The 14,005-nt window shown below is 37.2% G+C and overlaps 1 protein-coding gene across 1 annotated transcript; it reads right to left on the bottom strand.

Annotated features, from left to right (window-relative positions):
• Positions 1–8,675: 8,675 nt before the first annotated feature.
• Positions 8,676–9,223, bottom strand: LOC126672355 (uncharacterized). Its single transcript, XM_050366306.1, has 2 exons — positions 8,827–9,223; positions 8,676–8,740 (listed from the first exon to the last, which is right to left on the bottom strand). Exons 1-2 carry the CDS (start codon positions 9,221–9,223, stop codon positions 8,676–8,678), a joined length of 462 nt encoding a protein of 153 aa, XP_050222263.1.
• Between the last annotated feature and the right edge of the window lie 4,782 nt (positions 9,224–14,005).

The raw sequence follows: 14,005 nt of genomic DNA, 5'->3' as shown, positions 1-14,005 counted from the left end.
GGCTTGCGTGTTGGCGCAGCGGGAGGCGCGGGTCCGGATCGTATATTTCAATTCAAAATCGAAATTCTAACAATCCGGATCCTAAAGTTGATCATATCAACAACAAATGGATCGTCGTATCATTTAGTAATTAAAGCACGCATCTAAGAATCGTAAGAAGAATACCTATGTCGATTCTCCAACGATTCTTGTAGTCCCGAAAGTACGGCGACCTCAAGCTCGTCCACACGAGTACGCGTCCGATTGAATCCTCGCCTTGAAGTAATCCGTAAGAGTTCCTCTTGCCGAGCAGCCCTAAGCTCAAACTCTCGCCGCGATCACTACCTTGCTCGGATGTATGAAAAACGTCGCCAAGTTTTTCCCGTGATTGATGAATACTTGAACTCCTTCAAGTGCTTTCTCTCTCTACAACTTTGTAGTGAGATGTGTGTTGTGTGGTATTGTGAAATGAGCAAGGACATGCTCTATTTATAGGCTAGAGCATGCCTTAAGAATGCAACACCTTGCATGCTAGGTGTCACACACCAAGCAAAGGTGTTGCCACCATGTGACACCTTTCATGTGGTGACATCACATAGGTGACATCATATAGGTGATGTCATCATATGACATCACATATATGACATAGGCTTATCTCATTACATCATCACCATGACATCATCATTCCATTAGCTAATGATTAGTCATTTAAGTATCATTAATTACACTAATTAATTACTTAAACCTTTTAATCATAAAACTTGGTTAAAATATAATTAGGTTCCTACTAATTTATAACTCTTATAAATTAGTCCCTAATTAATATGGACATAATACAATTAGGTTCCTACTAATTTATAACTCTTACAAATTAGTCCCTAATTTGTACTTGTTTTTCATCTTAGATTAATTTCCGAGATATGCTAGTATCTATATGAAATCGATCTTTCGTAAACTCAATCGGTTGCACACTCTATTGTGTGTGACTAACTAGGTTCACATCTATATGGCAACGAGAGACATAAGAAACGCCTTTCTTATATTAAATAATTAAATCCCATTTAATTATTAATTCTCGTAGATCGAGAGTGACGTCTAGCAACATATCACGACCCCCAAATAGAGATGAATGTTTCGATGCATTCTTTTTGAACCAATGTTCATAATTACCGTACACTCAAAATTCCCTTCATCTAAGATTCCAATCTCGACTAGTGTCACGGTTAAGTCAAACACTGTATGTCTTGATTATATGACCTCATCTCCCAGTTCTAATTCTTGATAAATATGACTTCCACTAGAAACAACTTTCTATGTAAGTCATATACACCTGCACAGGTTTTATCATCCATCAAGAACAATTTGAGATAGCATAGAATCTTGTCTCCGTTCATCCAGAGTGATGAATCCTTTCTAGGTTAAACCCCTATCTCCATATACAACTAACTAGAGCCAACACATCCCGCGGCTCTAGCTCATGAAAGATCTAGAGTTAAGGAGTATCAAACTCTAATCACCTATATACAAGATAGTGTCACCGCAAGTCAAAAGACATATGTACAATTATGAACTAGATGACATTAAATTGACTTTAATGAATTACCATGTATAAGTCATCTAGCGTCACTTGTTCGACTCACTCAACACCTTGAGTGTCCACATGTTTATTCTGATCCCCATCAAGTAGTATGAGACTCACTACTTCCTATAATTAGTAACTATTTACTAATCAGGAGAATAAACAGAGGTGACGATCTTTCCGGGATAATGCGATACCCTTATTCGTAGGATCCCATCGATCGTGAACGGTTATTTAGATCACTTGTATAATAGAATCTATCACTCATATTCTTAACACCTTAAGAATAGATTCTATCACAATGTGATAAGGACAATACGTAATAAATGAACACTTAGTTGATGAGACACTTAGTTCAAATAGAACATATATATCTTTGCCATTGGGATTAATTCTACAAATATACACGATCAAATGGCCCTAGGGCACATACTACTAACATTGCGAAGATATAACTCTACCTCCCCGCCTTTTCTTCACTCTTGAGAACCTCATTAAAATCATCAAATACAAGCCAGGGGAGTGAGAATTCTAGCAAAACTCTTTTACAACAAGCCTAGCTTTAAAGGTCTCCACCTTTCCATTAGTACCAATTTTACACTTGAAGATCCATTTAAACCTTATTGGTATAATACCTTTGGATGGATCGACTAGCTCCTAAAATTTGGTTTCTTCATATGGAATCCATTTCAGATTTTATTCCTTCAAACCAATTTTGAAGAATCTATATCACATATAGTTTCCTCATAAGTAGAGGGATCAACATTTGATCTTTTACTCCATGACTAAACAACTCTTGTTTATCATGTGGGAAAACCATCTCTCTCCAGTGGACGAGATACTCTACTTAATCTTCGAGTTGTTAATGTAGATACATCTTTTACTAACTCCGGCTTTTAGTGGGTTTGATCAATCTTCATTGATTCATTATTTTGTTGGTAACTAGATGACTCCTCATCTAATTCTATATTCCTTTCTTAGTATCCCTCTTGAATAAACGCTTTATCAAGAAAGACTACCACCGATAAACAACGATTGTTTGTTCGGTTCGAATATAGAAACAATATCCTAAACTGTCTTTAGGATATCCAACATAACCTTTCCATGATTGATTTTGATTCCAAATTTATCGGATATCAGTTTCCTGATATGTTCCGAACACCCTCAAATATTAACATCCTTAAGGCTTGATTCCATACCATATCTCATAAGGTATCTATGGTGCAGATTAGTTGGAATTTAATTTAGAATTTTATTTGCGGTAAGAAGTGCTTGACCCTATAACGAGATGGATAAGTCAGTATATAGCTCATTATTGATCGTATCATTTCCCACAATGTACGATACCTCCTTCTTGACAGACGCACCATTCAACCATGGTGTTCCCAAGGAGTAAGTTGAAAAATAACACCACATTCCTTTTAGGAACATACCAAATTTTGTACTCAAGTATTCTTCCCTTTTCGATCACATCGTAAAGTATTAATACCTTTTCCAATTTGGTTTTCTACTTCATTCTTAAAGTCATTTGAACATTTCAAAATCTTCATGTTTGTTCTTCATAAGACAAACTTAACTATATCGTGATAAATCATCGATGTAGAAAATGAATTATAAGTATCTACCTTGGTCCGTTTCTTTAAACGTACCATATACATTACTATGTATGATCTCATAAACGGCTTTAGCTCTACCTCTTTGTCCCACAAAGAATAATCAGGTCATGTTGCCTTTAAGATACGACTCACAAATCGGAAGAGATGAAAAATCTTGATTGCTCAAGATTCCCATCCTATTTAACTTGTTATGTCTATCTTTTGCAATATGTCCTAATTATAAATGCCAAAGTTGTTTAGAAGTTTGATAACTTATGGTATTAATTTCCAAAACATCTTTTGCATTAAACATCTTTATTCAAGTCATAAAGAACATTTTGTACATATCCATACCCAACTCCGTATTATCAAACATAATACTACAAACATCCTTTGTAAATAGAAAATCAACTACCAAATTTGTCATACAAATTCGGATATGATATTTCTATATATTGGGTAAGTGCAAAAAACTTGTTTAATTACAACTTATGTTTATTTAAGAAAATTGAAGTTGATCCTATAGCTCTTGTCGCAACGCTTGCGTCATTCCCGAGATTTAAGATTACTTCATCTTTTTCCTTTCTTTCTCACTTTTACTAAATCCGTAAAAGATAAACAAATGTGAGAATTAGCATCGGTATCCAATACCTAAGCTTTTAAATGAGCAATTGACATTGGAACATGAGATAGACACATTCTTGATGGAATTGTCGTTACTCTCGTCATTGCCCTTTAAGTATTCACAATACTTAATACAATTTCCATTTCAATGTCTTTTGTTTTGACAAAAGAAACAATTTCTTTTATTGACCAAACCGCCTTTTAAATATTCCAAATATTTCCGGCTATGACTTATACTGTCCTACATCTTAACAAACGAAAACACTTTTCTTTGTTAACCAATGTGCATTTCTTTTTCGCAATAGCCTTGGAGGCATCTAAATATCTTAATCAATCAAAAAAAAAATGGTTTTAAACCACTAGCCGATTACTATCGTGAATGTCACTTAAAAGGATTCTATTTAATCTTATTATCCCTTATATAGCAAAGATCTCTAATTAGTATTCGTGTTATTTTGTATATTTAACCATAATGATTTGGTCTTTATCAAAATGGCCTCCCACTATCTTTTTCGAATCCTACACTTCCAAAATAGGAAACGTGAATCTTTGTTGGAAAAGATTTCAAGCGGGTGATTGAATTCTTATATTCATTTATCTTTCCCTCAAGTACTTAATGCTATTCTTGGGATCAAAATGATATATAAGTGAACAATTACTTGTTCATCATATCTCATATGAGGTTCAATCATTTCCGGCTCCTAATGCTTTCACCCTCAAGTACTTAATGCTATTCTTAGGTTTCCACATTAGTTAAGTTTAACCCATTGAATCAACTAAGATGTATCGATTTGAATAATATACGACTCAGGTACGCCTAATTGCCTTTCTCGTCGTATATTATATCGACTACACCCGTAACATCTCATGCTTAACAATAAACTCAACAACATCTCTTGACGATATCATCTCACCCCTATGTATCCATAGCCGACAAAATGATAACTAAAAGTGTGTTAGTTTATTGCTCCAATGGAGAGCCATTGATAAATCAATTTAATGATTAATCAATATAAACTTAATCTTTAAACTTTTTAGGAAGATTTCTTAGGGTTTTAAGTTATTCCGGTCTCACTAAGCACACAACACATTTTAGCATGCATCTCATACATATTAAAGCTAAAATGAATCATGCAATCACACATGTATGATCATGGACTTCCTAGGTCTCATTCTTTAGCCACAAAAGAATGAGCAAACAATTACATGTCTCGGAAATGATTCTCTAATCATTTACTATGCAATATCTACTTTCTTTAGGTATCGAGGATTCATCCTCGAACCTCCGCAAGCCTCAACCGATTGCTGATGCACGAATTTTTTTTTTTTTTTTTTTTTTTTTTTTTACGTTTTTTTTTTCGAGTCGGAAACTTTTCCCCTGGTGTAAAACCCCTTTTTCAGCATTTCGGTTTTTTACGGAAAAAAAAATATTTTTTTTTTCGGGCCGAAAACTTTTTCCCGGGTGTAAAACCGGTTTTTCAGCATTTTTGGTTTTTTATATATTTTTTTTTTCGGGTTTTTTTTTTCGGGTTTCGCCTTTTTCCGCACATCCCGTTGATGACAACATAATGCACAAGTGAATCACGTATTGTGTTAAATGATCACATTAGAAAAATTCCCAGGATAGATTGGAGGGTCACGAGCGGACCACTTAAGTACCAATCTCCTAGACAGAATTTAATCAAATGTAATTAATATCACAATAGCGATTGTTCGTTTTGGAAAAAATAAGCCCTCGGAATTATAAATTACATGCCCAATAATAATTCCTAAGTCCATGATTATTTATACATATATTCAATCGTAAAGCGTTAATACTCGATGATATGGTGGCTCCGATACCACTGTTGGCGCAGCGGGAGGCGCGGGTCCGGATCGTATATTTCAATTCAAAATCGAAATTCTAACAATCCGGATCCTAAAGTTGATCATATCAACAACAAATGGATCGTCGTATCATTTAGTAATTAAAGCACGCATCTAAGAATCGTAAGAAAAATACCTATGTCGATTCTCCAACGATTCTTGTAGTCCCGAAAGTACGGCGACCTCAAGCTCGTCCACACGAGTACGCGTCCGATTGAATCCTCGCCTTGAAGTAATCCGTAAGAGTTCCTCTTGCCGAGCAGCCCTAAGCTCAAACTCTCGCCGCGATCACTACCTTGCTCGGATGTATGAAAAACGTCGCCAAGTTTTTCCCGTGATTGATGAATACTTGAACTCCTTCAAGTGCTTTCTCTCTCTACAACTTTGTAGTGAGATGTGTGTTGTGTGGTATTGTGAAATGAGCAAGGACATGCTCTATTTATAGGCTAGAGCAGCCTTAAGAATGCAACACCTTGCATGCTAGGTGTCACACACCAAGCAAAGGTGTTGCCACCATGTGACACCTTTCATGTGGTGACATCACATAGGTGACATCATATAGGTGATGTCATCATATGACATCACATATATGACATAGGCTTATCTCATTACATCATCACCATGACATCATCATTCCATTAGCTAATGATTAGTCATTTAAGTATCATTAATTACACTAATTAATTACTTAAACCTTTTAATCATAAAACTTGGTTAAAATATAATTAGGTTCCTACTAATCTATAACTCTTATAAATTAGTCCCTAATTAATATGGACATAATACAATTAGGTTCCTACTAATTTATAACTCTTACAAATTAGTCCCTAATTTGTACTTGTTTTTCATCTTAGATTAATTTCCGAGATATGCTAGTATCTATATGAAATCGATCTTTCGTAAACTCAATCGGTTGCACACTCTATTGTGTGTGACTAACTAGGTTCACATCTATATGGCAACGAGAGACATAAGAAACGCCTTTCTTATATTAAATAATTAAATCCCATTTAATTATTAATTCTCGTAGATCGAGAGTGACGTCTAGCAACATATCACGACCCCCAAATAGAGATGAATGTTTCGATGCATTCTTTTTGAACCAATGTTCATAATTACCGTACACTCAAAATTCCCTTCATCTAAGATTCCAATTTCGACTAGTGTCACGGTTAAGTCAAACACTGTATGTCTTGATTATATGACCTCATCTCCCAGTTCTAATTCTTGATAAATATGACTTCCACTAGAAACAACTTTCTATGTAAGTCATATACACCTGCACAGGTTTTATCATCCATCAAGAACAATTTGAGATAGCATAGAATCTTGTCTCCGTTCATCCAGAGTGATGAATCCTTTCTAGGTTAAACCCCTATCTCCATATACAACTAACTAGAGCCAACACATCCCGCGGCTCTAGCTCATGAAAGATCTAGAGTTAAGGAGTATCAAACTCTAATCACCTATATACAAGATAGTGTCACCGCAAGTCAAAAGACATATGTACAATTATGAACTAGATGACATTAAATTGACTTTAATGAATTACCATGTATAAGTCATCTAGCGTCACTTGTTCGACTCACTCAACACCTTGAGTGTCCACATGTTTATTCTGATCCCCATCAAGTAGTATGAGACTCACTACTTCCTATAATTAGTAACTATTTACTAATCAGGAGAATAAACAGAGGTGACGATCTTTCCGGGATAATGCGATACCCTTATTCGTAGGACCCCATCGATCGTGAACGGTTATTTAGATCACTTGTATAATAGAATCTATCACTCATATTCTTAACACCTTAAGAATAGATTCTATCACAATGTGATAAGGACAATACGTAATAAATGAACACTTAGTTGATGAGACACTTAGTTCAAATAGAACATATATATCTTTGCCATTGGGATTAATTCTACAAATATACACGATCAAATGGCCCTAGGGCACATACTACTAACATTGCGAAGATATAACTCTACCTCCCCGCCTTTTCTTCACTCTTGAGAACCTCATTAAAATCATCAAATACAAGCCAGGGGAGTGAGAATTCTCTTTTCAATCTTCTCAAAAGATCCCACATCATATATCTAGCTCTAGTTTCAGGCCATCCATATACACATGTTCCCCTCGACTTCCCATCAATCCCCGAACTCTCACACTCAAAGTCGATACGATTCTTAGAGAAGCTAAGGATGCGAACGTCACACCCTTTCCTCCACATCAGAATAAGGCCTCCACTACACCCCCGAGCATTCTTAACAAAATAATTAAAACTAGGAAACAAAAATTTAAAGTAATTAACTTCGGAATGACAAAGACGAGATTCCATAATAAAAATAATATCGGGGTTTTGTTCATTAATATTATTCTTTAACGCTCTAACCGTCCAAGGGTTCCCCAAACCTTGAAGATTCCAACTCAAGGTTTTCATAATGAATGGCGAGACTGACTCACAGTCTCCGCCAAAAAAGAAGAAAATTAATCCAGTCCAGCAATGGAGGCTTTTGGCCTCTTAGAGCAAAGATCCAGCATCTCGACATCCTCTGACAGCACATCATTCAGCTGAAGCTGACTTTGGGGCTTTCTTTTCTGAGGCCTAGTATGAACATCTTTTTTAGCATTTACATCAACACTTTGCTGCATGTTTCGGGCTGCAGCTTTTAAATTCCTCCCTCCCTTCTTCTTTGAGCCTCTTTAATGAGTTTTCTGCACATTCCTCTTAGTCACACCTGGGGAAAAGGATAAAGAGCCCAACGTAGCATTCAAAACATTATTTTCCCCCGTTTGATGAATACTTGGGCTATCCACATCACTCTGATTAGCCACAATTTATTTTCCCCCGTTTAACCTACGCCAGGTCTACACACTAACATTTTCACACTGTTCTCCTCTCTCCGCAGCAGTAAATTCATTTTTATTATCACTTGTTCGAGATCCCACCACTCTGCGAAACGGGGATGCCCAGAGAGACGGGCTATACGGCCAATTTGTTTCTTCAACATTCTCAGGAATCGGTTCGCAATCACCATGAACATGCCCCAGCAATCCACACCAGTAGCAGATAATCATTTAACACATGCAAAGCACCTATAATAAACAAACTAAAACACTTGCAACATGTTATTGAACAAAGAATAACTTTTCAAATCGGAAGAAAACCCACACCTTCTCACCCTTGCTATTACGAATAAAAACTCCACGTTTCAGGGGTGTATTAACATCTGCCATCACTCGAACTCGGATATGCTTTCCCCACACTGCAATGTCCTCCTTACGAATTTTCATCACAGTACCAGCCCTCTCACCAATCTTTGTGATACTCTTCTTATCTTTACAATTCAGTGGAACATTACATAGCCGAATCCAAAACGGAGAGGTGTTCAGTTTGACATATGATAATTGTTCATCTCCTTTCACTTCCGAGATGATAATCAGTTGTCTATCATAATGCCATAGAGCCTCACGCAGCACCTTCCGTTTATCCCTAGGGTTTTTGAACTCACAAACAAAAACCCCTTTACCAATATCAGAAATATCAAAGTTCCTGTTAACTCTCCATACACCTATCATCGCCTGGTGATGAGCTTTTACATTGATAGGTTTCCCAGGCAGTAAACGCCCAACAATACATTGTTTAAATTTCTATGTATGAGCCTCACCTACACCATGCGCACCCAGCTCAACAACATTTTGCTTCTCATCAGTTAGCGTAAACGTTTTCCATAAATTCTCTGACTCGTTCTCCATATCCAGAAACCCCAAAAACACACTAACAAAACCTCTAAAAAAACAAAGACAACACCGTCAAACAACGAAGGAGAAATAGAACCAGTCTACCCGAGAGAAAACTTGTCAAAAATACGAAAGGAATCCACTTCAAGAAGAAAAAAATGACCTAGATTAGAGAAACCCTAATTTAGGCATAAGAGGTACTCCATAGGAAAACCCTAGGAAAAAACCATTGAATTAGTATGTTTTTAAATTGATGTGTATAATATTTGAAAAAAAAAATTACTTTCTATATTAACTCTCATTTTTCAACATTTGTTTCATCATTTTTAATTTTTTTCACCATTATATTCCTGCACTTAATATTTATCACATATTTTAATTTTAATATTTTTTTAATTTTTTTGATTTTTTTTTTGGATTTTGAATTTTTTACTGTTAATGTTTTTCGCCAGTTTTAATATCAACACGAAATCAACACAAAATCAACATATGTTATAAACTAACTAATTTAAATTTTTCAATCTTTTATTACACTAATTTTTATTTTTTCAACATTTTTTCAATTTAATTTCAATTTTTTAATTTTATTTCACATATAATGTGTTCTTTTTCGTTAATGTTAAAATCAACTAAATATCAACACAATATCAACATAAGATCAACATTGTAACCGATGGATACCGATACCTATCATAAGTATTATGGAGCCGAGTCGTAGGAGATCCATCCTCAGACGATATTAGACTCTCTCCCAAAGGGCTAAGCCAGACGAAACTAATAACCGAATCCATGAGATTCGCCTTGACTGGAATAATACTTCAATCCAGAAAGAAAGACTGAATCCCCTTATGACTCGGACAAACCGCGTCGGCCTCGGGATTCGGCCAAGCGACCAAATCCATAAAGATCTTTCCTATTTGGACACAAACTCCAACTTAGGAAGATAAACTCCAACTTAGGAAGATCAGACTATTAAGGAAGATATTCCTGAATAGATTTTTCATTCGAATAAGGAACTACACTTCTAATCAGGGTCAAACCCTACTAAATAGGAATCACTTTCCTATTCCAAGACTACAAAGTATACAATCAACTACTATAAAAAGAGCTTGAGGTATGCCTAAACACACAGTCACATTATATACTCAAAATGCTGCTCAAAGCTCAATACTGACTTTAGCATCAGAGAGTTAATCGGACAACCACCGTCCGGTTAGCTTCTACCCTGTTTTGCAGGTTAATCCACCGGATTAGAAGGCATACTCCATCAATTGGCGTCGTCTGTGGGAAAAGTTTGACAACTTCAATTCGAAGGATATTTTCTGAACTCAAATAAATTCATTGAAGAAGATGACTTCTGATGGATCAAACCTCAAGAACAAACAACCGATGGATCCCAAGACCCATCAACCAACGCCTGAGGTGATAACCATCACCGGCGATGGCGTGCACAACACAGATAAAGGGAGTAATACCAGGGGAACATCCTTCTCGACCCCTAGTACCAGACCAACTCAATCAGAGGAAGGAACCCTATTGCGTTCACTGACCTCAGAGCCAACAATGAGCAAACCCCAGGCATGGTAACCTTAGAAATATACAACGAGATTTTGAAAAATGTGTTGAAAGCTGTCCAAACAAATCTAGACAGATTGGCTAACGAAGCCAAACGGTTTAACGACAATCATGACGAAACTATGAAGATACTAAGGGCAAATATCAGCCCATCTCTTGCCCGACGAAGACACAGGGCAGAAAACACAAGGAATCCAAATCACTAAGGACCGACCAGAGGAAACGAAGGAAGAAATGAAGAAAGAAACGAAGGAAAAAACGAAGGTGGAGAAAACCCTAAAAACTGAGAGCACAGGAACGACAAATCAGAAGAGGAAAATCAAGGGAATGCAGCAAAGAATGGAGAAAATCAAGATGATGTCCGAAGAGGACTTAACTCCAAGAGAGAGGAACGAAGAGAAAAAGATAGAGAGGATGCCCCTGGAAAGAGAAAGAGGCAAGAAAAAGATACTGGAAAGGGACAGTCCAGGGAAAAGAACCAAAAAGACGAAGGCGAATCCTCCGAATCACCTCAAAAGAGCAAAACCACGTATGTAGCAGAAAAAGACTTGGAGGAGAAGATAGCCAAAACTTTGAAGAAGCTGAAATCCGAAGAGCAGGATATAAACGAATTGAGGCTGAAGGGTTCCCCCCTGTCGGCCAAAACCATGGAGGAAATAATCCATTACAACATGAAGCTACCCACCTTGCCAACATTCAATGGTTAAAGAGACCCGAGGGACCACACGTCCAAATTTACTGCAACTATGGGCCTCGGATGCTATTCTGTGTCGAGTATTCCCGATCACCCAAGATCGATTAAGAGCTTCGCCTCTCTATCGATGGAATTTCTGAACAGATATCTCACTAACATTCCAGCCAAAACGACCACCGGAATCCTGAGGTCATGCATCCAGGAAGAAGGAGAAACGCTAAGAAGCCACATCGAACGACTCAACAAGCAAGCTATGATGATAGACAACTTGAATGTTGATATGGCTACCAAAGCGCTGAGAGAAAGAACTAGATTCGGGAAATTGGTGGACAAGCTACTAGTCAACAAGCCAACCACTTTCTCGAACCTAATGGGTATAGCCTAAAAATACTTCGAGCTAGACGAAGGATGCAGAGCTATCAGAGTAAAAGAGGCGAAAGGGAAGGACGCAAAAGAGAATTCAAAAGAGAAACCCAAATCAAGATCGACGATATGCGATCGAGGCATGATGAAAGTAGGCATTTTGCTCCCCAGGACCGATATGAACCAAGGTATGACCCCCGAGACGACGAGCGCAACTACACACCGTTAAACACAAGTAGGACCAACGTCCTCATGTGGATTATAGAGAATGTGAAAACTGTAGTATGGCCACCAAAGATGAAATTCGAGATCAGAGACACCATCAAGTTCTGCAAATTTCACAACGAGCATGGACACAAAACGGACAAATGTAGAGATATGAAAGTCAAAATAGAGAGGATGATAGACGCTGGCAAACTGAGAAAGCTCATAGCTCATAAAAAAAAGTAGTGACAAGGGAGAAAAGAGGAGCAGGGATGACAAGGGCTAAAAAAGGAAGATGAGAGACCGTCCAAGATTCTGCGGACGATACATATGATTAATGGATGAGGGCATAGCAGCTCAACCATTCGAAGAAAGCAGAGGAGAGAAGAAATGAACATTAGGGAAACCCATATGCCACCAATGATTTTTGATGTCGAAGACTATGAATATGTGAAAGCGCCCCATAATGACGCGTTGGTGGTAACTACTATCATTGAAAACTAGAATATGGAGCGAATCCTCATAGACAAAGGAAGTGCTGTAAACCTTATGACAAACGCCGCATACAAAATGTTGGAAGGAACCGTGATAAAACAGCTACGAGTCCCAATTCCATTATCAGGACTCGGTGGACCCTATCAACCCACTTGGCGCTGTAACTCAAGAGGTTATAATTGGTCCAGAGAAAGGAATCAACAAAAAGGTCATGTCCCTATTCAACATAGTAGACTTGGAGCTGACATACAACATGATCCTTGGAAGGCCATTCCTCCATGATTCGGCTGCGGTCACCAGCATATGAGAACTAGCTATGAAGGTGCCAACTGTGAAGGGTGTAGTAACACTGAAAGGAGATCAGAATATCGCCAAAAACTACTATGACGAGTCCGTCGTCGATCTTCAAGGAAGCAAATAAGAAAAGGAAGGAGAGTAGTAGGAGCTAAATAACCCATCGCTAGTAGAGACATTGTGTCATACCCAATGGTGTTATAACTATCTTTATTTTTTGTAAGCAAATCCATTTATATCATTAAAATTTCAGTTTTCTCAAATAGCGTACGATGCACAAATGCCAAAAAAGGAATTGGAAATAGGAGGCGAAACGCCCAAAATAAATAGGGTTTAGATTAACTCTCGGATAAGGAGAAACGCCAAAAATCAAAGAGTTTAGATTAACTCTCAAATAAGGCGAAACGTCCAAAACAAACACAGAGTTTAGATTAACTCTCAAATAAAGCGAAAATGCTAAAAAACAAAGAGTTCAGACTAACTCTCGAAAAAGGCAAAACGTCGAAAACTACAAACAAAGTTATTAACTCCCTAACGAAGCGGACAAAATAAAACAGAGGCGAAACGCCAAAGCCAAAACCAGGAATTCAAGCACATCGCCATCAAAAGCAAAAGCGCCCAACAACTCAAACTAGCAATCAAACATATTCAAACGGATAAACAAAAAAGGAAAAATCAACATCAAATAAAAAATGAATCATTCATTAAAAATAAACAAAGTACAAAGTACAAAACACACGAAGGCGATATAATAGAAGAAAAATAAAAACAAAAACTATTTCCCTAAAGAGCATTCCTTCGCCATCTTCTCCATTAAATCCTTGGCTATGACCTGAGTGTCCAATCCATTCACACCAGAAAGGTCAATATTTGGGTTTTGCTCCAGCAGCTTGTTCTTGATGGAGAGACGATACTCGCCAATCAAAGCGGAATAGAAGGCCTTCGTGTCAAGAAGACAAATATGAAGTTTTTTGACTTTGGCCTTTAATTTATTC

This window comes from Mercurialis annua, linkage group LG3 (genome assembly GCF_937616625.2).
Source record: "Mercurialis annua linkage group LG3, ddMerAnnu1.2, whole genome shotgun sequence".
NCBI lineage: Eukaryota > Viridiplantae > Streptophyta > Magnoliopsida > Malpighiales > Euphorbiaceae > Mercurialis > Mercurialis annua.
This window is presented reverse-complemented; position numbering and strand designations above follow the sequence as displayed.